Here is a 26,210-nt window from a genome sequence, read left to right on the forward strand (position 1 = left end):
CCGCTGGTGTGCAAGGCATTGCGCCCACACTTCAGCCTCCTAGAAAGCCTAGAACACAATTGCTTGTCATCATGTTAACACCACTCCTGGGTTATGTAGGGCAGGCGCTCAACCAGGAGGAGTCTGCTTGGGTGCTGCAGGCAGCACCTGAGCTGTATCCATGCTGGGAGACATCCTGTTTATAGCCTGGCTGAGAGCTGCTGAGAGGTGTCACTAGGGCTGGAACCCCACTCAGGCCCCCACCTGCCTGGGGTTATGAGAGTGCCCAGCGTTTCCATGGCTGATAACATGGCACAGTTCTGTTGGCCTGTGCTAGGTGTGGGCAAAATACAGCCGGATGCAGCCCACCAATTGATTGTATCCAGCCTAAGGCTGTCCCATGGCACTCTGCATGGGGTGAAGCCCTGCTTACACCCACACAGGACAGCCTGCACCACACTCCTGGCCACATGCACCCCATGTCCACCAATGGCACCGCCCTGGCCCTGGCCAGCGTGTACAGCTTCCCAGTGGGGCTGCTCCTGCAGCTGCCTGGGTATTGCTCAGCTCTCTCCAGCAGCTCCTCCTCCTCCTGCCCCAACTGTGCTGCACCAGGCAGGGGGGAAGCTGCAGCCAGGCAGCTCCTGCCCCAGAGTGTGGAGCTCCAGCTCTTGTTTCCAGCCAGCTTCCACCCACGAATAGCCACCTGTGGGCAGCCGGGAGCTGGAGTTGGAGCTGGAGCTCCATGTGCTGGGGCAGGAGCTGCCAGGCTGCAGCTTCCCCCTGGCCTGGAGTGGTGCAGCAGGGGCAGGAGGAGGAGAAGGAGGAGCTGCTGGATGTCGGGGAAGCCAAGCAGTACCCAAGCAGCTGCAGCAGCAGTAGGAGCAGCCCCTCAGGAACCTGTGCATGCTGGCCAGGGCTGGGCAGCAGTGTGGCACGGGCTGCGTCAGGCAGAAGCAGAAGGAGCAGAGCGCCATGGGGGCAGTTGTGGGCCAGATGGAGGTGGAATGCACCTGTATTGCATTGCCTGGATGAGCTCTGCTGCCCCCTCTCCCTTCCCTCACCCCTGGTCAGCTGCTGGGACCTAATGCATGGGCAGCCCCCGCCCCCCACCTACCTATACCTCTCCCCACAAACACCCCCAGACTCCCCACCCACACCCATTATATATGAGTAAGATTTTTTTTGAGCTATTAAGTAATTGCCTCTATATATACTACTCAAAAAAACATAAATCAAACAAAAATTAGTTTCTAAAATAAAATATGTTATGGTAGATTCTGGATTTTTAGTATATAATTTATTTTTTATCTACACTTTGTAAAAATCACATCTTCTGGAATATTTTATGTGTGCACCCGTCAACAGCTCATCAAAACTACTTAAGTGGCATGCCAGCTGAAATAATTGCCTACCCCTGACCTATGCAGACCAACCACACAGCACAAATACAGTGGTCTCAGCAGGGAGGCGCATGAGGGTTAAGGACTTGCCCAGATACCCAGAGAAAGTCAAGGTCAGAACAAAGAACAGAATCCAAGTTTCCTGGCTCTTGGCACTATTCTGATCCCACTAGAGCACAATGTCCTCCTACCCCATCTCTGGCCATGTCCAGACATGAAGGGGTATGTGCCTGCAGTGGCACAAATTGCTGCAGTGCATAATCCTGCACATGTGCTTCATTGTGGGACATATTCCTGCAACAGGAAAACTGCCTTTGCCCAGCTCCCCCCAGCTTTTCAGCCAAGCAGCGCTGGAAGTTGGGGCCAGCGCAAGTGCTGGCCCCAGCAGTCTTATCTGGTGGCCTAGAGCAGCAGGGGCACAGGTCAAGTAACACATAGGCATGGCCAGCATCCAGAACATTGCTCTGCATGGTCCAGCCTCTGTCTGCAGGTGCACGTTTGTTGCACATGCATTGCACTGCTTTTTAATCCAGTGGGGGTTCTTGCTACTAAAAAATCCCAATAGCTAATTTTGGCCCTGCACTGCAAATTTGCAGCACGGGGCACATTTTAATGTTTACCACGTGCAATCTGCAGCGCCACAAAGAGGTTTACAGTGTCACAGACTGCACATGCCTGCACATTTGGATGCGCCCTCTGTGTCTTCATGACAACCCAACCACACATGTACTTTCCAGGCCTCTGGCTACCACCCCTCACCTGACACGGCAGACTGGGCCAAAGCGAGAAGCAGATGATTTTCACACTCTCATGCACATTCAATCTGGGGCTCAGTACAGAAGCAAGGCAAAACTCTTATTTACATTACTGCAGTGGAAGTTGAATGAAACCTTTTTACAGTGGGAATGGTGCTAGCTGCCATTGCTTCAGGGACATATTTGAAGCAGGCAAGCTTTTTCTCAGAGTAAGAGCTAAAAATGCAGGACTCACTGCTCAGATCACAGGCCACATGCAAGGCTAGTCAGGAGCAGATCTGTGTGGTCAGAATGTTTTTTTTTTCTGGGGGCTGAATGTAAAGGCAGGGGGCTGTGTATTGCTTTGGTTAAAGTGTGCTAGTATGTCTCTGGGGAGAAGTTGCCAGAAGAGGAGGCAAGAAGCAGAAAAGGCAAGGAGATATGAGACATGTGGCCCTTGAGTAAGTCCAAAGGGAACCTTTACACGAGCAGCGAGGCTGCTTTGATGCACTGTAATTACAACGTGTTGGAGCAGACTCGATTAATCTGCAGATCCAAGTCTGCTCGATTAATTGAGCCTGCTGGAGCATGGTAATTACCATTCCAGCATCTTGTGCATCAGTGTCCCTGCACTGAAAAATGGCAGTAGGGGCGCTTTAACTAAAACTTGTTCTACGAACTTTAGTTAAAGCGCTCCTGCCATCATTTCTTAGTGTGGGGATGCTGATATACCAGACACTTTGGGTACTTTAATTAGAGCAGCTCTAATTAAAGCACCTCCCCCCCCCCGCCCCACTCCCAGAGCACCTATATAAATGCCTGAAGAGAGCTTTTGGGGCAGACTACTGGCTGAAAAGAGATTGGAATTGTGAGCAACACAACTGCAGGCCTATTCACAGCCACTCTTCCCAGGCTCTCAAGGATGGTGCAAAGTCCACAGCCCAAGTGCATAACAGCATCTGATGCTCATGACTTCAGAGCAAAACAGATATGAATGCAATAGGTTTGGCTGGTGTTCAGGTATGTGTAGTGCAGGGGTTCTCAGCCTTTTTAGACTCGCACTCTTTGCAAATCTGCAGAATTTAGCAGTATCCCTCATTTCAGACACTAATATACATGTAATATGAATAGTATAATATAAATATTATAGTATTGTTATTAATTAATGCAATTAATTAATTGTATTACTATATTATATTATCATACAAAAGGTAATGTAAGTATAACAGTCACCCCTTTGGGCTGCATCTCCCCACCAACTGTGCCTGGCCCCATGCACATCTGCTCCCAGCACAGCATCTAGACTCCCTACACGTGTATTGAGGTCACCGCTGGGGACTGGGCACCAGAGGGCCAATTTCTGGCCTTAGTTATCCCAGGGTGATCCCTGCTGAACTCCAGTCCTGGGGCCAAAATGGATAGCCTATGCACACCAGGCCAGCAGGGCTTGGCTGCATACATGGCACATATGGGGTACTGGGGGGCAAGGAGGGGAGGAGAAGAGAGCACATGAGGCTTGGGATGGAGTTCCCCTCCCTTCCCCTCATCTCCCCCAGTCTGTACCTGAGGGGTCAAGCACAGCCACTGTGCTACTCCAGGGATTCATACACTGGAGTACAGAGCCATCTGCTCCCATGACCCCGTCCACAGCCCTGGGTGCACCAGGGGATGAACCAGGCTGAAAAGTGTGGCTCTGTACCCATGCATCTGCCCACCCAGAGCACAGCACAATGCTCACACTGCTGGTGCGGGGGCTGCTGGACAGTGAAAGGGGGTAGCCATGGGTGTCCCCTGTCCACAGGACTCTGGGGTAGGCAGGAGAGGAGAGAGCAGTGCATTTACCTCCTTGCACAGGACTCTTGGGAGGATCTTGGGGTGCTGCAGTGTCTCAGCTGAGAAACACTGATCTAGTGTGTCAAACCTCTGATTGGAGGAGGTGGGGAAGAATGCATTTAATTTATTTCATTCAGGAATGACAGTCAGTTTTGTTCTATCTTTCCAAAAAAAAAATCTCACCCCCCTGGGTGGAACAGTTATTTCCCAGAGGAAGTCATTTGTCAAAGAGCTGCTGAAAAAGGAGACACCCTAATGAAACCAACCATTTGACCTGATATAGCAAGAGCATGGTGGGTAGAACTGCTACAGGACTCCTTCAAAACTGTTATGCAAAAACATAATTCTGCTCAGGAAAAAATTCTGCAGTCGTGCTTGGCCCACACATGAGAACCTGTTAAGGAACTAAAGCAGTTATGGTGCCTTGGTGGTATGTGTTCTGTCATAAGCAAAAACATACCTCATCATTTGTTAACTTCAGGAATATGTCCCCCAGGACACCCTGGCGGGGCCAGCTCAGAACCCTCTCTTGCAGTGCATGGAGTAAGTCTATGTGTTGCTGGACCAGGTATCTCAAGGAGTTGGGGAAGAAACTGGACAGAGGAGAGATCAGAGACAGTTACATAGAGAAAAGTGCAAACGTGCTTCTGAAAAGGAAATCCAGTTCCTAGGCACTGCGTGCTCTGCTCCTCTTTGCACCCACAGACAAGTGGCATACCAACTGCCCCTATACTTTATCATAGAAAAGTAGGGCTGGAAGAGACTTCCAGATGCCATCTAGTCCAACCCCCTGCCTGAGGCAGGATCCTCCCTATCCAAACCATCCTATACAAATCCTTGCCTAGCCTGTTAGCAAAACTACACAGTCATCCTCAACACAACCACAAGACACAACATCCTAACATACCACACGTAAAGCAGGGCGAACACAGTGGCCAACACCCTGCTGCTGCAAAGGCAAGCAGAATGACAACAGCCACTCTACTTTATAAACTACTATAATTAATCTATACATTATGCTGGTACCTAAGGACTATCAGAGACAGAGTGAGAGGTCATTTTGCCAGGTGCTGTGGAAACTCATTTTATATGGCAGCCACTGCCCCACAAACTTTGCAACCCAGTGTTTGGTATGGTTTTATCCTCCTTGCAGTAATTCTCTATTGCTAGAAATCCTTGACCTTCCTTGGCTGACAGCATGACCCTAACCCTTTTTAATAATTTAAGCTAAAATACTTAGTCCCTGACCTGCAAACTTGTATGAGATGTTTGGGAAAAAGGTTCCCAAGCCCATTCATTGGAAGAACTGTGGAAAAACAAGGCTGGAAGGGGCTTCATGAAGTCATCTATCCCAACCCCTTGCTCAAGGCAGGGTTGTCTCTGTCTAAACCACCCCAGCCCACTGTCTGTCTAACCTGCTTTTAGAAATTTCTAAGTATGGAGGTTCCACAACCTCTGGCTATCCCGTTATAATACTGGAATGCATGTGATCATAAACTGCCTCATTCACTGTGCACTTTGTAAGAAACATGGTAGGCAGACCTGCTCAAAAGCTGGAACTATCACCTTGCTAGAAATTCTAGGGTTTTAACACTTGTTCCATCATGAGCCAGGATGATAATGAGAAATATCATATTTGCTAGCATACTGCATGCACCTTTACCCCCCCCCCCCTCGATTAGCTGCCTGAAGTTGGGTTGCATGTCTTAATTGAGAAGCTGATTTTCTGTCCAGAATAGCAGCAGTTGCATTTATAATCAGCCAGTGCTGAGGGCGTCAATTGACTTCATAGTTCATTATAATCTACTTGATTTCTGCTAATTGCTTTTACTCAATAGGTGTTAATGGCCCACTCTCCATTTTAATTGTCCACTAATCAAGCTATCCTTGGTGCAGCAATTTTGCTAAAGAATTTGTGCTTTAGCTTCTTCTGGTCTGTCTTCTCCTAGTTCACAACCTTGCAGTCTTTGTAGCTCTTTTTTTAGAATCTTAGTTCTGCTCATGAAGTCCAGTCTCCAGCAGCAGCTATGGTTTCAGCTCGTGGCTGAGTAGCCAAGAGTTGCTGACAGTTCAGCTGTGAAAGGGTTAAAGCTGTAGCTTTTGCCAGAGCAGGAAAGGGAAGGCGAGTGAGCTGAAAATTAGGCTCTGTCTCTGATGTATATTACCATAACTCTGGAAACACCTTTTTCTCTTCATTCTGCCTTCCTAAAAACAAAGTGTGTGTCTTATTTGGGGGAGGAGGGGGGATTAAAATATTCTGCCTAGAGGAACAATCTAAGACTTTCAGCTTGGAAAGTCAAAGAAGTTCAGTTTGAAACCAAGACACTTTGTTCTTGCTGCATTCAAACAGGAAACAGCCATAAGATGTAGAAGGTGGAAAGGAGGATGACAGTGAGGGAGGGACCCCACATAACATATTTGACATCAGTCTCTAATGGGCTGTACCTAATGCTGGAGCCAGCTACTGGGGAAGTGGGGATGGCCCAAGAGGAGTAGGTGGAGAGGCATGCAGAGTTTTGTTCCTATGTCTCCAATACAGGGTGCTGTGGCAGACAGGAGATGTAGAATTTAGGAAACAAGCAGAGATTGGGCACAGAGGGAGGCTGAAGTGAAGTAGGGGTCAGAGAACCTATAGGGGAGTCTGGAGGAGGTAAAAAAAAAAAGGTAGGAGAGGGTAGGATCATTAACCACACAAAAACAGCTAAAATTATTCTACTGTAAACCCGATTAAGATCTTATGTTCAGTGTGGATAGAAGACAATTCCAGGAGGGTGTGGTAAGAGTAGAAAGAGGCCAGACCATACTGGGTATCGTACCTTCTCTCCTTTGTGTTCCTCTTCACATCTGGCCCTTGCAACGTGGCTTTGATCTTCAGGATCAGGGACAGGTTGATGACATATTTCCTTTCAGACTCCAAAAGCTCTAATGCAATGTTCTGTCTTTTGGCTTCAACAATTAAGTTTGAGTTTTAAAAAACAACAACAACAACAGGAAAAACAGGTATGTTTGACTGGACAAGATGTCCTTAGATTAGGACAGAAAAAGATGAGGAAAATCAATGGAGATTCTCTTTTATGTGAATTCCTTCTGAAACACAAAGTTCTAACCCTGATACTGCAACATGTTTCACGCACATTTGTAAGCCATACTCTGTTCACAAAGGACATCTGAAAACAAATATTTCACCCATTGCATGTTCAGGATTTTTGAGTGATAAGTATGTAAAAAAAGAATTTATTACTAAATATACTGTTTCAGGGCCAGATCCTCAACCTCTACTCCAAATGCCTGCACCACTCACTGCATTTACTTGAAGATGAGTTTTTCCCTCCCTATTCAACATACAGGAAAAGAAATCTTATCTTGGGCTTGAGTACTAGCCCGGAGCAGGCAGCTGCTGTGGCTCTGGCCCTGAAGCCAGGGCCAGAGCTAGAGTCACCACTTGCCTGGGTCCAGGGCTGGGGCTGGAGCTGCTGCCACTGCTGCTGCCTGGCTGGGGATGGGGACAGGCCAGAGCCACCACTGCTGCCTTGCCAGGGCTAGAGCTACTGTGTGTTCCACAACCCAGGCCAGAGCCGGAGCCAGACCTGCCACATAGGGTAAGTGATGGTGGGGGGAGGGTTCAAGTGGGGAGGCAGGTGGCAAGGGAGCAAATGGTCATGGGGGCATGCACAGAGGGAGGGCAAGTGGTGATGGGGTTTGGCATTGGGGAAACAAGTGATAGAGGCAAGTGGGCAGGCGCCATAGGGTGCAGGCACTGGCAGATGTAGGGGGCAGGTTGCGCCCCATCACTTGCCTCCCTACCACCTGCTCCCCACTGCTGCTTTCCCTGCCACAGCACTGAGGAGGATGAATTTAAGATAATCCCCAATAATAAGATTCTGGACATAGGAAATTATAACAGATTTATAATTTTTCATCCATAGAGTCTAATTATTGGGGGGCTGCCTTAAATTTGAGGTCATCTTGGATTTGGGTAAATACAGTAAAGTTGCCCTAGCAGGGGAGCTGGGGATTCCCTTAGTGTTGGGGAAATCATGGCTAGCATAGAGATGGCTATGCCATCTCTACCCCTTCAGGGCCCTTACCAGCCAATGTCATAAGCAGGGATCCTGGTTTTCTCTGATTTAAAAAAATCCCCAATTTTTGGTTTAAAAAGTAACCCCAAATCTACATCTTCCCATGATTAAAATGAAACACCACTATATATCTATATATATCTAGAGAGAGAGACAGAGAGAGAGAGATCTATATATATATATATATATATATATATATATAAGTGGTATTTCATTTAAATGTGGATTTGAGGTTACTTGTTTAACTGAAAACTGGGGATTTTTTTAAATCAGAGAAAACCAGGATCCCTGGTCATTAGACAGAGCAGCCTTAGGCTACTCTAACTTAATACAAGGGCTGAATCAGATTCTAGCTGCTTGATTTTATAGCTGTTCTCTTGACCTGACTGTTGCCTGGAAATGCACGATCCTCAATTCAATTCACTCAGCCCCTGTGAAAGTAGAAGTCACTTCAGGAAGGAAGCAGAACCAGACAGCTGTCTCTGCTCAGGATCAGAGACTTGAGATTCTTCTCTCAAGCCAAAGGAAACGCTAGGAGTCATAGTCTTGGGGCTGCAAATAATGGTAGGTCTCACAAGCAAGACTTGCTGGAAAGAATGGGCAGCCTATATAAACCAATTTTCCCATATAAGGAGGAGAGACTGTCAGGGGAGATGTTGAGTAGAAGCAGTGGCATAATGATGTGGCTGGGCACCTGGGGCAGCTGCTACATACAGGGGCAGTGACAACAGCCAGTTGCCACCAACAACGTTGGCACCAGGGAAGGATCCAGAGGGGATGTGGTGGCTCCTTTCAGGCAACAGTGTTGCAGGAGCAGCAGCTGGGGGTCTTTTTTTAAGCCCCCAAATCAGGTAAGAATCTATTCTTTCCATCCCCTCCACACTCAGTGGCACATATTCCCCTCCCTCCCCCAGAAGCAGATGCAAGGGAAGGAAACCCACCTGCTGCCATCACCACTGCCACTGCTGCTGTCTCTGGTGGAACCTGGCTCCATATGCAGCCCACTGGAGAAAAACAGGAACATCTCTGGAGCCCCCTCCCCTCCTGCACCCAGGCCAGCTGGGGACAGCAGGGATACTGGCAGTGGTTGGCAGAGGAAGGGCAAAATGGGAAAGGAGAAAGGAGGGAAGAGTGTGGAGGGACATGTTGCTGAGCATGGTAGGGGAGGGAGATAAGATTCTTATCTGAGTGACTTAAAATAAAAAGATCCCAGCTGCTGCATCTGTGGTGCATCTGCGCACCCAGGAGGTAGGTGATCTGGGATTGAGGAATGCAGCCACCCTGCAGTGCTGGTTGCTGCTCTTACAGTTCCCTTTACAAAATCCTAACCCTAACCCTAACCAATGTGAGTACACAGCCGCAGCCACTTTTTGCTCCCCACTCTTCCCTCCCCATTGGGACCAGGGCAGCTACCCTGGTCACCTGGCCCTCATTACACTACTGCACAGGAGTCTCTGTGAACAGAAATCAAGAGGTAAAACTGTCTGCATATTGAACTTTGCCCCAGGCCTTTTGTGCAGAGCTTGTGACACCTCTGAGGTACTGAGAAGGAAAGTCAGCAGACAAAAAAGCTTTGTTTGGATTTTTCCTGTGAAATAAAGAGCTGAGGAATAAGGCCACAAGGAAGGGAGATGGTTTTGACCTTATTGCAGGACTGTAGATGTGTGGCCTTTAGGGAACTCTGGGCTCTCATGAAGAAGGTTAAAAGCAAATAAAAAGGGCCTTTAGAAGGGAAGTGGGTAGGCAACCTTACATAGAAAAGGGCTGAGCCATGTTTCCCTTAGAGTCTGGCAAACAGATTTGGGCCACTGTCTGGAGTCTTTGTGCAGCTTGAGTCATGACCCTGGATGACTGACAGCTGCTGGACCTCAGAACAACAATGCGTCAGCTCCCATGGGGCAGCCATGGGGTTTTGCTGGGAGCCTTGTTCAAGGGGCTGTAAATCAGTTGGGCAGTTATGAATAGCTCCCAAATCAGAAAGAAGCTCACAGCTTGTGGCCGGCTCTGAGGCACCACTGGTCATGTATTTGGCTTCAGATTAACATAGCTTCCTCTGAACCCACTCAATCTGTGCACCCTCCAGCCACCCTCTATCCTTACCAGCAAAGGAAGTTTCACATAAGATGCTGTCCGCTGAGCTGTATCTGCTTTGGCTCATTTCCTTCCCTCTCTCTGGCTGTTCCTTGGAAATATATTCATCTCCCCATTCCTTAGTGTCCTTGGGCTGTTTCCACACTGTTGATCCTTGGTGACCCTTTGGAAGAGCCTCAGCTGTCAAGGAAGGTTTGAGGCTTTCTTCTGTCTCAGCATTTGCACTAGTCACACCTAGAAATCACAAGCTGTATTAGGACATTGCAATCTTTGTAAAATGCCTCCATTAAAAACAACCAGGTGGAACTAGGTGGGAGAACATCAGTGAAACCATTACAATCAGTTTTGTTGATGTCAAAAAACCCTTCTCAGTCATGTAGATTTCACTGAAATTTCATTTGAAAGAAAAAGTGGGGTGAAGAAGTTCCAACTGCATTGCACAGGTCCTAGTTCAACGTGACATGAATGATGTCTTTCTTTTTTGTGTTGAAATTACATACCATTTTAAAATATCTCATTTTATGAATTAATATATCATCAGATGAAAAAGGGGGAGAGGGGCACCTGACCCCAAAGAATTTTTTTCCTGGATTTTGCAAAATTTTCAGGCTTCATTCCTGATTACAACTAAGGAAATACTGAAATCTCAAAATCTGTCACGACATGGAATTTCCAACTTGCCTCTAGAAATAATGCTTGGTAATAATTGTAAAAGCCTGTCCCCTCCAAATAGGTAGGGATGCCATCCATCCTCCCTCAGAGCTACATTACAATGGAGATATTTTCCCCATAAGAATGAAACCTAAATTGGCCTTTCTGCAGGGCAATTTGTACCGGGGAAAATAGCCCCAGAATTTGTGATTTGTAGAACAGCACTGCTTTACACCTGCTCTCAGCCAGTTAAAGGTTCATGTATCCAGATTTGCACCAATGCAAGGGCAGAAGCACAAGTATAAAATGCCACTCATGAGATGGAAGGCACTCTTCATAAATGTTCTTGAAAGCAACTAATACACTGAAGACAGAGAATGCATCCCAAGGTACTTGGTTTGTCCTGTTGCATTCTGGTTGCCATTATATACCCTTTTTATATTTGTAAAGGTACAGGAGACTGCAGGATAACATCTTGTACTCAGACCACCTGGGGGAACAGCTATTTGGACTCCCATGATATTGTTCACTCAGGAGTAGATTTTCAGGGCTAAATCCAAGAGTATGCAGTGGTGTAGTCACAAGCCCCCTTCTGCCACCATTGCTGCTGTCTGCAACTGACCCAGGCATAGAGGAAACCCCAAGGCCACTCCTGCCCTGCTCCAGCCATAGGCACCAGCTGTGTGGTATGCCAGGCTCAGCAGGGAACAGTGGCTACAGTGGTTGGCACCTGCTTCCTGCCACTCATCCCTCCGTTCCACCCCACTGGCCAGGAGCAGGCACTGGAAGGAGGCTTCTGTCCCCCACTGCCATCATTCTCCCTGGCTGATGCAGGCACAGGGAGAGCCCCAGATACACTCATGACCCACTCCAGCTGTGGCCTGCAGGGAGCAGGTGTGCAGGGAGCCTGGACTAGCCAGGGAAAGTGGTGGTGGCATGCACATTCCTCTTTTCAGCACCTGCTCCTGGCCAGCAGGGGACACATGGAGGGAGGCACTGGGAGGAGGAACCTGTGCACCACTATTGCTGTCCTCAGCTGAGCCCAGCTCACTATGCTGCTGCTCCCACAGTCTCTGTTGGAGTGGAAAAGGAGTAGCTCTGGGGCTCCCCCCATGCGCAGGTCAGTCAGCAGCAGTGGTGGTGGTAGTGGGTAGGTCTCCCTTTTGCATGCCTGCTCCCTTCCTGGCTCCACAGTGTCCCCAGTTAGCCTAGCTCCAAAGTGTCCCCTGCCCCACCCCCAGCCATGCCCCACCCCCTTCCCCCCAAGGTCTGAGGGGTGGTTTGCTGCACCCTTCTTTAGTACATCCTGGATCCACCCATAAAGATTTTCAAACCTAATTTTAGGTGTCTCAACTTTGGAGTGCCCAAACTGAGATATCCAGGACTTGATTTTCAAAAAGTGCTGAACATGCACAGGACTGTGGACTGGAACTGCAGTTAATCAGCACTTCTAAAAATCAGGTGCCTGGGCTCAGCCACAATTTTAAACTCACATTTAAAGTTAGGATATAAGACTAAGAGGTCAACATTTGGGCCTCAGAAATTAAGGTCTAGTTTTGAAGATGTAGGCTTTTATTTTTAGGTCTCTTAGTACCTTGTAAAAATGAGCATAAATATACTTACCCACACATAGGGATTTGGGGATACTTCACTGATATGGGTGTTCTGACATTCTCCAATGCAGGTATCATGTACATGAAAAGAATTATTGTAAATACAGCCTAAGGGCCAGATCCTTAGCCCATGTCAATTGTTACAGCTCTCCAGGTCCTACAATTTTTGCTCCAGCTGAGGCTGCAATCTTCTGATGGCAAGTCTACATGTGCTCCATGCTGCTCCTGCAGCCACCAGAGAAAAATAAACTCTGGCCACCTGCTCAGGGTCCACCCACTCAAAACCATGAACTGTAGCAGAGAGGACATTCTAGAGGTGGCTCCTAGAGATTCCTGTTTCTTATGATTGATGCCAGAGGCTGCACCTGGAGCAGCCTCACTACTATATTTCTAATTTAGGCGGGCAGGAGAAGGCTTAGGTTTCAGAGGCAGCCTTGACAACAGTGCAGAGGCAGCATGGATGTACTTTAAAGTTAATAAGCCAAGAAGGAGGTTTGGGGATGAGTAGGTTAATCTCACAGGATTTCAACAGTATTAATGAGAATTACTTGGATTTTGTTCCTGTTAGGCCACTTGGCTAATTGCCCTAGATTTTTTTGCTTCTAAAAAATGAACTGAAGGGAAAGAAACATCCTGAACTGCAGAGTGCCTTTGCTGAGTTGTGCAAATTGCATTAGTTAAACATCTCTCCTAACATAAAACCTGGTGACAAGAAGTCCATTTTTCTGATAAAGATTCTTCACTACATATCTAGAAGATACCAGTAGTTCAACTGAATAGCTGCCTCAATTTGCTTGCCATATTTGCTTTCTCAGAGAAAATGCGCCACTAGCTGGAAAGAATAGTAAGCCATGCACATTTACCACTGATTTTCATCTGGATTCCTCTACTAATCTACAGAAGCAGGTTGGTAAGCTTTGGGGACATTTTTAAAAGCTACATAACTGCCTACCTGCACCTGATACAACTTTCACATTTCTTTCTCCCACTGGCAGGGCTCTGGTGTCAGAGACTGTGGAAAGACAACGGGTAAGCTATGTATGAGATGGCTGTAGAGTGGGCTCCTTTCTGAAAGCTATAATCAACTACAAAAGGGAAAGTGTAGCTTTTTAATTCTTTAATCTTCTCAGTGTAGGGATTTCTCCCTTTAGAACTTTCACTGAGGAAAATACATTTCAATTCCCATTGTTATTAATATTGGTCACATTTATCACAGTGGAACCTTAGGAATAACAGTGATAGGGCATTTTTGTGCTAGGTGCTGTACAAATACAGAGCAACAGACAGCCCCTGCTGCAAAGAGCTTAAGGTATATACAAAAATGCTCTGTGCATGTTTTACAGTGCTATAATTTAGAGTACTTTTTATAGTACCATAAAGTTACAACACTTTTAAACACTTCCAAGAGAAGTGGTGCTGGCTCCTACTCTGGGGGTCTTTAAAAGGAGGCTGGATGAACACCTTGCTGGGGGTCGTTTGACCCCAGTACTCTTTCCTGCCATGGCAGGGGGTCAGACTTGATGATCTGCTCAGGTCCCTTCTGACCCTACCAACTATAAAGCTATGAAACTGTGACAGAAGTGTGGTGCTTGCTGGAAGGGCAGCTCTGAGCCTCCCTGCACTTTTCAGGCTAGGCAGTAAGGGGTACTACACAGCCTCCTGGGGCTTCTCCACTGGTCAGAAATTTGACCAATATACAGAAGTTATTTAAAGTGCTGTAGGTTACTAAAGTGCTGTTAAATACAGCACTTCAAATATAATACATCATTTAACACAGGATAATTTAAAGTGCTGTATCCATTTTTAAAGTGCTATAAAGCCATGCACTTCTGTTAAATCCCAGCAATAAAGCACTTTAAATGGCAAAAAAAAAGCAACTTCTGTACACACCTTAGGCTGGGCAGACACAGGACATGGGAAGAGGTAGAACCTGCCAGCAGGGTGAGCAAGAGGCATGTTAATGGCATGATTTTTGAGGGTAAGGGGTTATTTAGGGTGTCAGTTAAATGGAAAAAAAAGGGAAGGGGCTGAGGGGGACAGGGCAGGAGGGAAGAGGAGGAGAGACGTAGGGTGGAGTGAAGCTGAAGTGATGGAGGGAGAGGGCTGGTGCAAACAGCCCACTGGGGCATGGTAAGGCAGGGAAAGTCCATGATGGGATGGGGCAGGAGTAGAGTAGAAAGGAAAACAGGGTGCAACTTTCACTGAACCTTTCTGCTGACTGCTGTTTGACATTTTAATTGTGTGCTTGAAGCATTCAGAGCAGGTGAGCTTGGGAATCCTCTTCTGTCTTGCTAGCAGTCTTAAGAATGAAGCGATAACACAGATGTTACAGAGAGAGGATGCATCTAGACAAGCACACGTGAATTTTGCAGCACTGCAAACCTGTCTGTGGCACCGCAAACCACATGTACTGCATATGCAGGCATTCACTGTGCTGCTAATTTGCAGCATGGCAGGTTTTTCTGACACCAGGATCTCCCAATGTGAAAAAAAAATGCACCAGAAAAAAGGGACAGTGCACATGGTGGCAGCATGTGCCACCTAAAGCCAGAGCCTGGCTGGCCAGAGCCACATTCTGGCTACCGGCTAGGCTCTGTGCACCCGGATTGCTGCCACTGCAACCCCAGGAAGTGCCCAGGACCCCAGGTAAGGCTAGGCTGGACTCCCCTACCCAACCTGGGGCAACTTGCCATGTGCCAAAGTACGCACGCAGGGGCAGTCCCTGGGGACAAGTAGCAGCAGCACAACTATGCGCTGCTGCTATCTGTCCCTGGGGAAACGCACATGTACACTTGTATGGACAATGAAAGCAATGGGTTCTGACAGCAAAGCACAGCTACTTGATGGCTCTTTGGTGCTTGTCTTGATAAAACTAAGTGCATGCTTATGTGCTTTGCCAAATTAGGGCCTCAATGAGACTCAGGCCTGATCCAACCACAGGGCCCCTAGCAAAGTACTCATGCCACTATCAGTGCCCTGGCAGCATTACATTCTGATCCCCAGCACCTTGGGCCAAACCAAACCCTCAAATGAATCCAAATGTCCTGGGTCTCCTCTTAGTCCAGCACCGCAGTATCCTGCCTTTAACCTCCTCAGGCCAAAGTGCATACAAATATGTTGACAAATGCCAGCATCTATGACCTGCATCTTATCTTGTCCCTTGAATACTCACTCAGAGCTGTATGTTTTCAGAGGAGAGCAAAGGAATCCCTGATTTGTTCTCTGTCCCTCTTACCTTTTTCATAAGTCACATTGTGCATGAGATTTGTAAAATCTTCACTAATCAGTACTGGCTCTGGGAGATTTATTGTTCGGAATGGACTGCCTTGCAGAGGGGTAGGCACTGTTTGCGACCCATGTTCATCCTTCTGTATTCTTCTGTGAAAATATAAAAGAGGCGACTGGAAAGTATAATACCTCAGGCTGAGCTTTCAGCTCCAACATTAATCATGGTAAGCTCCAGTACAAAATAGTTGTGATAGAAACATGGAACAACTCAGGAGCAGGCAGCCCTGGACACAGCCCCAGGGATCTGCATTAAAGTCAATTCACTAACTCCTCTGGAAGTACCTCCTACTTGCTGTGGGATAGGGCTGAGCCAGAGGCCACCTTTGTGCCGCATTGTGATAGAAGAAATAGGACTGGACAGGTCACCCTAGGAAAATGTCTAGTCCAAGCCCCCATCAAGGCAGGAAATGCTGCTGCCTCTGAGTCGAAAATGCCACTGTGTTGCTAAAGAACAGTAGTTCCACTACCATTCAGGGCATGCCAACATGTCCAGCTAAGAAGAAATTAAGCTAGTCTATGATAGAAGTGGTCTAAAATAGCCTATAATGTCAATTACTGTTGAGGTCTTCAGGGCATTTGGGGTTTAGTTCCTTACTTAGTTTTCACTTTCCGAGATTCCCTGCGTTTCTCTTGCTGTAGCTGTTCAATTTTCTGTTGCATTTCCTCTTGCTTGGCACTGATTTCTTCAATCATTGACTTGGCATCACTGAGCTCCTCCTAAAAATAAAAAAATACCCAGGACAAGCTCAGCCATGACTTGTTGAACATAAATGCTAATGGTCTCTGGTGAGGAGAGTGTGTCAGGAAGGCCACACAAATGCTGCTATGTTTTATGCTAATGACTCTCAACTCACCCTTTATGCTAGGGTGCTGGTCCTGGAGCATCCTGGGGTGCCAGCAGATCCTTTGAAAGGTGTCACGAGGTGTAAGGAGATAAGCAGATAAGCTAACAGGCTCAGGCGTATGCCTGCCTGAAAGATATCCTACCCCCACCCCACCACCCAGCCCCTCTGCAAGGGACTAGGCACTGCAATATATAAAATAATTTTTGAAATTGTGTGCCACTTGATTCACAAAAGTCATAGAGAGATGTATCAACTCCAATGTGGGGTGCCTCAAGTCCAGTGAAAGTTGTCTTCAGCCCAAAAATGTTGAGAACCACTGCTTTGTGTACAAGTATATAGTCTGTCTTAAGAATTTCTGGAAGAAAAGTAGCTGCTGATCATCTGATATTATCACTCTTTGACAGTTCCAGGATACAACTTATCCCATATATTGCATGTTGATAACTAACCTAACCCCAACTCCCTGGATATATCTGGTCATCTTAACTCACCTGGTATCATACCCAGCACTGGCCTGAGGACAGATGGCACTAGAGAGAGAAAGAAGCAGACTGGAGCAAAGGGCTCCACCTGAAGCCTAATGAAGTCAATGGAATGATTCTCAATGTGTTTAATGTCCTCTGAACTATGACCAGAGAGGGCAGCTATTCTTTTACAGGACTGTAAGATGACTGTACACACTCTCCTCTCCTTGGTCCTGATACTGCAGTAGGTCCGCTCACATGTGTACTTGCAGAATTGGAAGCTTGGTTTGCTTTAATTATCCTTCCACTTTCCTGGATACTGCACCCCTGACACTTTCATGGTCTCCCCATGCACTCTTCCCCCAGCGTCAGCCTTTAGGAATTCTCTCTGATGTGCAGAATCTAAGGCACCTCCTGACTGAGCCAAGGAAATGGTTCCCTCTCCTTCCCTAACATTAGCTCAGCACCCACTGTGTTGTTTTCCAGGGCCACAACAGTGAAGTATTGCAGTAGAGCCTAGATCATTCATGCTTGGTGTGTGTATGTGTGTATTGGTCAGGGGGGAGGGTTTGCAATCCACTTACTTTGCAGTGTGTTGCCCAGTAAAGGACAACCCACTCCATTGATTGCTACAGCTTTTACACAAAGGGCAAAGCCGCTCCACTCAGCTTGAGCGCAGCCGTGTTCCCATGCAGCGGAGCAGAGAAGTGGCACCCTTTGAAATAAATGCTTAATCAAGCAGCTGGAGTGTCTCAATGGTACCATACAGTCTTTACTGCAGCCCTGTATGCCGGAGGCACAGTTGGGTGGTCCCAGCAACAGCTGAGACAACAGTGTGGGGATGCATGCTCTTTATGCACCCCTCCCCCAAGTCAATGCTCAGGGCAGGTGCCCCAGTCACTGCCCTCCACCCCATAGTTATGCTACTGCTGTATACCTCTGATTACTTAACAAACCCTCATTTTTGCAGGGAGGTAGGGAACTTAACCCTGATTTCTGCTCTATCTACTCAGAGCAAAAACACCACCAAGAAACTTTACCATGAAACAATAAATTGCATGCCTCTTATCAAGCAAGCTTCCAGCCTCTGGAGGCAGGGTCTCTGGTCGGTTTAAAATACAGAGCAGACACTGACTGACCTCTCTTGCCAGGTCAGTTCCAGGTCTTACCACATCCATCAGCCTAGGACACCAGTTTACATGATTTCCAGCCTTTTATCTGAATGCTCTTGAGCTTGAGCAAACCAGTCTCTGCTTCCTGCGCAAGCAGAACTTCTAAGACTGATCTTCTGCATGGGAATTTGTATGACTTTCTCACTCCAGTGACTGTGGTTCGTGCAGGAAATACCCTATATCCGGCCCATTCAGACACATACAACACCAATACAACAGTCTTTTAATATCCCATACATCCATATTGATTAAATAAGTCTTGGGATGTTCTGTGTTTCCAAAGCACCTGCCACATATATAACATGTGTAAACAGGTTGGAAGAGCTGCATCCCTCTGTGGAAGCTAAGGGGAGGAACACAGCTTATGTTTTCAAGGCTTCCCTTGTGTTGGGCTACACATCCTCAATTAGCAATACCATCTTTCCCACTGCTGGGCACTGCCAGAGAGGTGCAAAGCTGACAGAATTGGGGTCAGGATGTGGAGTTTCAATGTTCCTCAGCCATCTCGCTCATATGAAGAGGTCCTACTTCCCAAAAGACTTTATCCCAGCCTCACAGAATTTAGGTTCCTTGTGCCCAAGCATATGAAGGGAATCCAGGGGCTGTGTGCTGAGCCAGATTCTGTGCAATCTTCTCAATGAATGTCTCTCAAGGTACTTCAGCCATAGCCTATGACACCCCTTAGCCCAGACCTGTGAGATGCTAGATTTGTGAAGTGAGCTTAATGCAAGTGGGAATAAATACTGTCTTAACTTGGTTAAACCAAACTGTTGCTAGTTTATGCTGTCTCTGCTTCTTCTCCAGACCTGAGGAAGGGCACTTTGTGCTTGAAAGCTTGTCTAACACCTCTCCCAACTAGACAGTTGATCCAGTAAAAGATATCACTTCCTTTTATAAATCTTCCTTTTCACATATTCCCTGGACTATTGACATTTACAGCAAAAACTACACTCCAGACCAGGGCATCCTGGGCACAGACTGACTCCACAGCAGTTCTATAACAAAGGTAGACAGGGCATCAAGACTCATTTTCACTTACGACCTCCAGTGTAATAGGACTGGCTCCAGACTTCTGAGGTTGAACAACTGGATTCTAAGGGGTTTGCCTTCGTTATTTGGCTCCAATTATCTAATTTCTGAGCCTGGATGCTGTCTAAAAAGGCTCTTCCATCCTATTCAGTGTGGAATCCAGTCCAGGGGGACAGGGCATGGCAGCAGTTCTTACCTTGAAAGTGTTCAGAGAATTTTTCATCTCAGCCACTTTCTCCTCCATGGCGCAGCGGCAACTCTTAACCTTCTCCTCCAGAGCATACTCTCCATGCTGGATCCTTGAGAGCTCCTGCATTGCTTCAGTGAAACCTGCTTTCAGCTCAGAAGCCAGTGCCTGTAACTAAAGGAACCAGGAACAATGTGAATTCAATCCCTCCCAGCTGGGGAGGTGGAAATGATTTCCTTTATGTTCATCTGAACTACAAATAGGTACGAGGACAGGAGGACTTCTGTTAGCCACTTCCTTTAGTGCTCTAGCCTCATCTAGTGATTCCTGGGACATAGAGAAAGGTTGGTGAGCCTGTTCCAGCCTTGGCTAATACAGCTGTGTTTTAAGCCCAGGCAAGAGAGACTCATGTCTTTAAATCCCAAAGTGGCGGGTCTAATCCCCTCTCCAGCTGCTTTCCATTCTCCTCTCTGGATGAAAGGGAGATATCAGTCTGAGAGGGAGAGTGCCCTGGACAGGAAGAGCAGCAAAAGCCATTCCCCCAGTTTGTGTAACAGCATAGCCCAATTACTGATCACAGAAGTAGCCAGGAGTCAGACAATAAGAAATCACTGTTGAAAAAGACCCTCTTCAAATTAGTTCCTCTTGGGCAGGCTGAATGCTTCCTTCTAAATGGGAGAGCTTTCACAAAGGGGTCAGGTATGCCTTAACACCTCAGACCCCTCGACAGGGGAGACTGGGAGCGACTATCATATCCCCAGGGAATCTGGGCAAGAAATACACCCAGTCTTGCTGCCATTTGGTTCATGGAAGCACAAAAAGGGCCTCGCTCCATCCTGAGATAGTCCCTGCCCTGAGGAACTTGCACTTCAAGCTAGAGACAAGAGGTAGACACAACAGACAGACAGCTGGAGCACAAAGTGATACAAGATGCTTAGGATTAGCACAGTGTGAGCAGCAGCCACAACATGCCAACTGCCTTTCCATCGGTCAGGTTTGTGGAGGCTCCATGGCAGAGCAGGGCTCTCAGGAGGGGTTTGAAAGAGGATAGTGAGGCAGCCTTGTGGTGCATACAGAGAGCTCCTTCCCATCTAGGGTCACACACCTAGTCCCATGTGGGCATCCCTTCTATCCACACATAGCCCCACCAACATCTGTGGGGCTCTGCCCCGGTAAAGGGCAAAACTTTTTGTAAGTTCGCGGCCCGAGGCACTTCAATACCAGCAGTTTTTACCTTTACAACAGAAATTCGGCCTAACATCTGGTTATTAACTGAATCCAAAACTGGAGCATTGATGGTTAGAGGACAGCCACCTTGGGAACTCAGGCCCTTTAGTCCTGTAAATGAAGCAGAGATGGCTTCCGATACCTCGCAGTACTGGTACACACAGTCTTTCTCTAATAAAGACGACCTCAGCCAGTATTGCCGCGGAATGCAATGGGTAGTACTGGCATCATTACAAAGGACATCAGCCTGACAGTCCCACTTATGTCCCAAATTCACCCTCTAGATCTCCTCATCAGCTCCCTTCTGTCCCTGGACATATGTTTACTTTGGAAGGGGGCAAAAGAACAGCATTCAATGTGAAATCCTTAAGGATAGAAACTGGGGTGAAGAGGACTTCCCTTCATGATAGGGCTGCTAATCTCAGGCAGCGACCTAAAATGTCCAACTCTCTGGAGCTTCACTATACAGCCTGGCACCATCACCCTTTTCTCTGACAGCATAGTGATTGGTCTTCTGTATCAATTTAGCCTTGGCTACATCCTGTACCTCAAATGACACATACAGTATTGTTCACTGTACTCTTGGGAAGCCATGCAAAAAACTAGGCCTTAAAACTGCTGCCTTCCAACTGCTATATTATCAATTATTTTTGGTGCATTTGACAGGCCTCAACCATGTTTAATTTTACATGTGGGGAAAGTAAGGGACAAAAGAAATGAAGCAGTTCTCCACTCCCAGGACCATGCTTTATTCCCCCTGAAACCATTATTCTCAGTCTGCTTGTATTCACTCTTGGTATTGTGTCCCTAGTGAGACTGGAGGGTAAGCACCTCAGGGCAGGGATGGTATATTTTACATGACCTGTGGCATGCTGAGCACATACCAGGTGCTCTGTAAAACACTATATATACCTCTGTACATTTACTGACCCTTGATACCTGGATCAACACCATGCCACCATTTTCCAAACATTACAGTATGTTAATATATTGATTGGGGTTGGAAAGAACATAAGGTTTGTTATACCACAAAATACTCATATTTCTCCTCTTGGTTTGCAGAGTACAGAATTATAAGGTCATCCAACTTTCCTGATGCAACCTTGCGTGAAACATCGAGTGCTATCACAGCTACTTGCTTTCAGCTGAGAGACATGTAGTGATACTTCCAATGGGAGTTGCCAAAACCAGGGTCAAAATGAGGATGAATTGGAAAGACACTTTGCAGAAGTGAAAGAGATTGGAAGGAATGCTGGCCTCAAGTTATTAGAATCCCATCTTGTCAACAAAATGTGCCAAAACATTTCATCAGACTCTGTATAACAACATGATAGATATTTATAGTATATCCTGATTTAATCCATTTTATGAATATCTTACTCACCTAGCTAAAGGACAGCAAATATTCCCATTGTGGACATGAACAATCACTTCTTGTTATTGTGACCCTGCTCTGATTTGAGTGGGATTTCAGAAGGATTCAGGGTTTGGCTACATTCGGCTTTTGCATCTACCTTATTGGTAAAGCTCTACAAGAAGTGTTAGATTAACGACACTGGAAAACCCCACCCCACATGTCTTCTCTTGTCAAGAGAAGAGATTGTCTCAAACCTGGAGCTGGAAATGGGCTCTTTTTGGGAACTGTGTGCACCAGTATTTTTCTTCAGGCTCCCCCAGTTGCATTTAGGTTGTTAAGAACATTAGTGGATGATGCAGCATGTTGTCTAGATTTGCTCCAAGCATGGTGAGATGCTCAACAGTTGAAACACTGAGAGCTAGCTGGTCTATGCGTGCTCTCCCTACTCTCTCAGCTCCCATGGGAGCCTCCTCATCAGTGATGCAATTGTGGGAAATTAGAAGGAAAATGCAAGTCTAGAATCAGCCTCATGGCTTTGGATGTGGTTTGAACCCAAAATCATTGGTAGTGTCCAGACACAAGGCACTATAGCTATATCAACACTGTGGACGTTGTATCTATTTTAATTATGGCAGCAACACTAGAGCAGCAAGGTCCCCAGGCAAACTTGCCTACCATCCATAAATGTATGGATAGTCTGTAAAAAAACAGCTCAAAAACACATGCCTATGACCTCTTTAAGAAAAATAAAACCACCTGGAAAAAGCAGAAACACTGAGCTCATTTCAAGATCTGTATCGGAATGAAGCTAAACACAAGCTTTCATGCCAGACAGAGAGCGCACAGCAGCACCACCTGCTTAGAGTGCTGTTTGGAGCCCTGTAGTGTCAGGGCTTTCTGGCACACTGGCACACATGGCTCATCTCCCCTTTCATCCTAGCAAAGTGCTGCCACTACAGGCGCAGACAGAAGTGACATTTTTAACATGATATGGCCCCTAAAAGCACTCTACAGCCATGCCATAACACATGTGCACAGCTGCAGAGCACTTTTAAAATGGCCAATCATGAAAAAAATCAACCCTCGTTAAATCAGGTAGTAAATGAAGGTGCTCTAAATTAGAATGCCTTAGGGAACTTGTATACGGTTCCCTACAAGGGTTATCTGTCATGCCTCTGGTCTGTCACAGGGAGGAGGCAGAGAGTCTCCTCCCTGTGCAGCCAGCCCACAGGCAGGGGAGGAGGAGCAGCTGGGCAGTGATCAGGGTGGGGATGCCTCAAGTGGGAACCTCCCCAACAGAAGAGGGTCCCTAGTACTCGATGACATTGGCAGGGCAGGAACATTGTCCCCCAGATGCCCTCACACCACCCCCCCAAATGGGAGAATGAATCCTGGCTTGCTTTTTGTAACCAGCCAGCAAGCAGGGGAGGGGGAGCAACTGGGCAGCAATCAGACTGGCAGGCTTTCACAGCAGGTTACAGTGCCCCCTGCCAGTGCATGGAGGCACCCAGCCCCCCCGTCCCCATCAAACACTGAATGTCTGTTAGCTTTGATGACACTGTAACTTTAAGCGGTTTCAAAAAGTTACAGCAGACACATCTACACAAGATGTTTACTGTGCAGTTGACTAATTAGCTGCACAGTAAACATCTCAGTGTCTACACATGTGCCCCTATTAGGCTGGAGTAAATTAATTTATTTCACAGCAGGATAGTACTTGTAAATACAAGTACTATCCGACTACAGAGTAAAAAACTCTGTAGCAGCACATGTATAGATGCTGGAGGGGGTTGCTGGGGCACAAGGGTGCTTCAGTGCAGTGAGCCAGGGGGAGCAGCCCAGGGCTGGCAGACTGACCCCCCTGTCCTCAAGCTGCCTGCCAGCCAGGGTTGCTCTGCCCCAGCTCAACATGCTATGAATGAATAAACTCCAGAGCTTATTGCTCCAGAGATTATTGCTCCCAGGTATACATTCAAATGGCACACCCGGGAGCAATAAACTCTGGAGCAATAAGCTCAGAGTTTATTCATGTGCCATAACTGCATGTGTAGACACACCCAGTGTGATCAAGGTGCCCTTCTGTAACTTCTGTAAGTGCCCTAGGTGTCCCAGCCATTGCTGAGCAGGGCAGGACAGGGACAGAGCTGTGGAGCTGGGAGGGGAGCAGAGGTAGTAAGCGGGGGTCTGAGCCAGGACAGGGGGAGCAGAACTGACAGGTGGGTTGGGGGGAGCAGCACGGTACAGGGTGCTGTCAGAGTTGTCAGAGGTGCCAGGATATGGAATGAGTAGGGGACACTGTGTTAGAGACAGCAGGGTATAGAAATATTGCTGTAGTCATACAGGGCTGCCAACCCAAAAATTATTTTTACTGGCAGTAAAAACATGTGTCGGTAAAATAGTTTTATTGTCAGTAGAAAGTTTGCAGACTACCAGCTAAAAAATATTTCTTGGGTTGGCGACTCTGCCCCCAGGTGTGAACATAGCTGTGTTGGTGAGAGGAATTTTTCAGGGTTACATTGGTTACAAGGTTTGCTCTTTTCACACTGTCTGTCTGACACAGCTCTGCTGGCAAAATTTCATAGTCTAGATGAGGGTTGTATTCAAAGTGTTTCAAAGTTCAGGGTTAAGTTTGGATTCTGTGTTCTTATTCAGGTCCATCTTCTAATGAGTGAATAGGAACCAAGCATGAAACCGGGGGGGGGGGGGGGGGGGGGGGTTAGTGGCAAATGTTATAGGACAAAGAGAACTGAGCAAGGATTCTGTGGGCGTGAAGGGTGACTGGGGCGAGCCATAGTTATAAACGTCTATTCTCTGGGAGTCCGATCGGTTCATTCAAATGAACACTTTTGTCCCGTTTTCAGCAGAGTTGCCTGTGACAGGTGGCTTGCATAGGGGGGGGGCCTGTCGAGGGGAGGGGGGGGGGGGGGGGCCGTCCCCTCCCCCCACTCCGCTGCTCCTGTAGCCACTGGGCACTCTGCAGGTATCACGAGCCTGTGCTTGCTCAGCTAAGCCCAGAGCCCAGAGACAATGGAGCATGTCAGAGAGCAGGGAGCAGAACAATGTCCCATTTTGTCACCAGGAAAGTATGGTCACCCAAATCAAAATACATGCATCCACATTTTCAAGCGTGTCCCTTAGTACTGTATGTTTAAATGCTGTTGCTCCCAATTCACAGACAGCACTTCATTTACTAGCACATTGGAAAATCAGGACAATTTAATCTCCCCAAAACTGAGATATACAAAAAAAGTGAAGATTTCAGAAAATACTGGCTTCAGAGACTTTCACCAAGAACCATCTGCATGAATCAAGTCATGTAGAGGTGTATATCTACACGACTAATTTGGGTCAGCTGAAGTTTAGAAGGCAAAAGAATACTGAGAATTATACAGTGAAAGGGAATGTTAGCGAATCCTTAAAGTATGTGTAAGACACAGGAAATTCCCACAAGCAAAGTGTATCATTTGTCAAAGTGGGACATGATATCAAACTATAACTTCCATTTTTTTCTCCTGTCTTCCAGTTTATTTACTGATTCCCATGTTTTTATTCTGTCTTGGAAAATCAAGCCTGATCTCCACAAGATCAGTTGATTATGCTGCGTTCCAGACAGAAGATCAGACCAGGAAAAGTACTTGATACCTAGATAAATGACTATGATTGAGCAGCTTCACAGAGGACCATCAGCTATGATTGTCTCTTAGCTACTGACCCCGTGGAACAATTACCTCTCTACACAGAAGCCTGGCTAGGGGGAAGAGATGGAATTTCTCATCTTGAAAACATGGCAAAAAGGAACAGTGACTTTATTTAAAGGAAATGCTAGCACTCTGAGAGAGCCTGTGTAAGCTGGCAAGGAGCCCAGAAGTCCAAGGGCACTGGTTCCTGGCTCTGAAGGGACAGAACTGTGGTATTTACATCCCAAGAGAATGCTAAGACTAATTCAGGTTAAGGAGTGTACTTCATACACCCAGAGCTCCCTGAACCAACTGGAAGTTTGTCGGATCCAGCATCTGGGTTCACTCACAAAGGACTGGTGACCATTTTAGAGGGGACTGAGCCAGGTTGTAACACTAAGGCCCCCTCTATACATGCAGGTAAAGGCATGATGGGATCTAATGCGCAATTCACAGAATCTTGCCTCCTGGCATGCTACATGTGAATGGCAGGAGGTGTAGTTGTGGGATCACACATTAGATCCCATTGCACATTATTGCTGGTGCAGGGGGAGCCCAATTTTGGGCTTCCCCTGCACTGG

General features: G+C 47.0%; 1 protein-coding gene across 4 annotated transcripts in view; it reads right to left on the minus strand.

The window, feature by feature from the left end:
- The window catches only part of ARHGEF33 (Rho guanine nucleotide exchange factor 33), a 65,055-nt gene that overhangs the window by 14,085 nt on the left and 24,760 nt on the right, over positions 1-26,210 (minus strand). For 2 of the 4 annotated variants that reach the window (XM_059720292.1, XM_019480061.2), the window contains exons 4-9: positions 19,378-19,542; positions 16,267-16,388; positions 15,619-15,761; positions 10,129-10,353; positions 6,766-6,895; positions 4,410-4,542 (exon numbers count right to left, since the gene is read on the minus strand). In XM_059720292.1, coding sequence (XP_059576275.1) covers positions 4,410-4,542; positions 6,766-6,895; positions 10,129-10,353; positions 15,619-15,761; positions 16,267-16,388; positions 19,378-19,542 — 918 coding nt within the window. Of the gene's footprint in view, positions 1-4,409; positions 4,543-6,765; positions 6,896-10,128; positions 10,354-15,618; positions 15,762-16,266; positions 16,389-19,377; positions 19,543-20,602; positions 20,707-26,210 lie in introns of all 4 variants that reach the window. The other 2 variants (XM_059720291.1, XM_059720290.1) reach the window with 2 other exon arrangements.

Source organism: Alligator mississippiensis, chromosome 1, assembly GCF_030867095.1.
Source record: "Alligator mississippiensis isolate rAllMis1 chromosome 1, rAllMis1, whole genome shotgun sequence".
NCBI lineage: Eukaryota > Metazoa > Chordata > Crocodylia > Alligatoridae > Alligator > Alligator mississippiensis.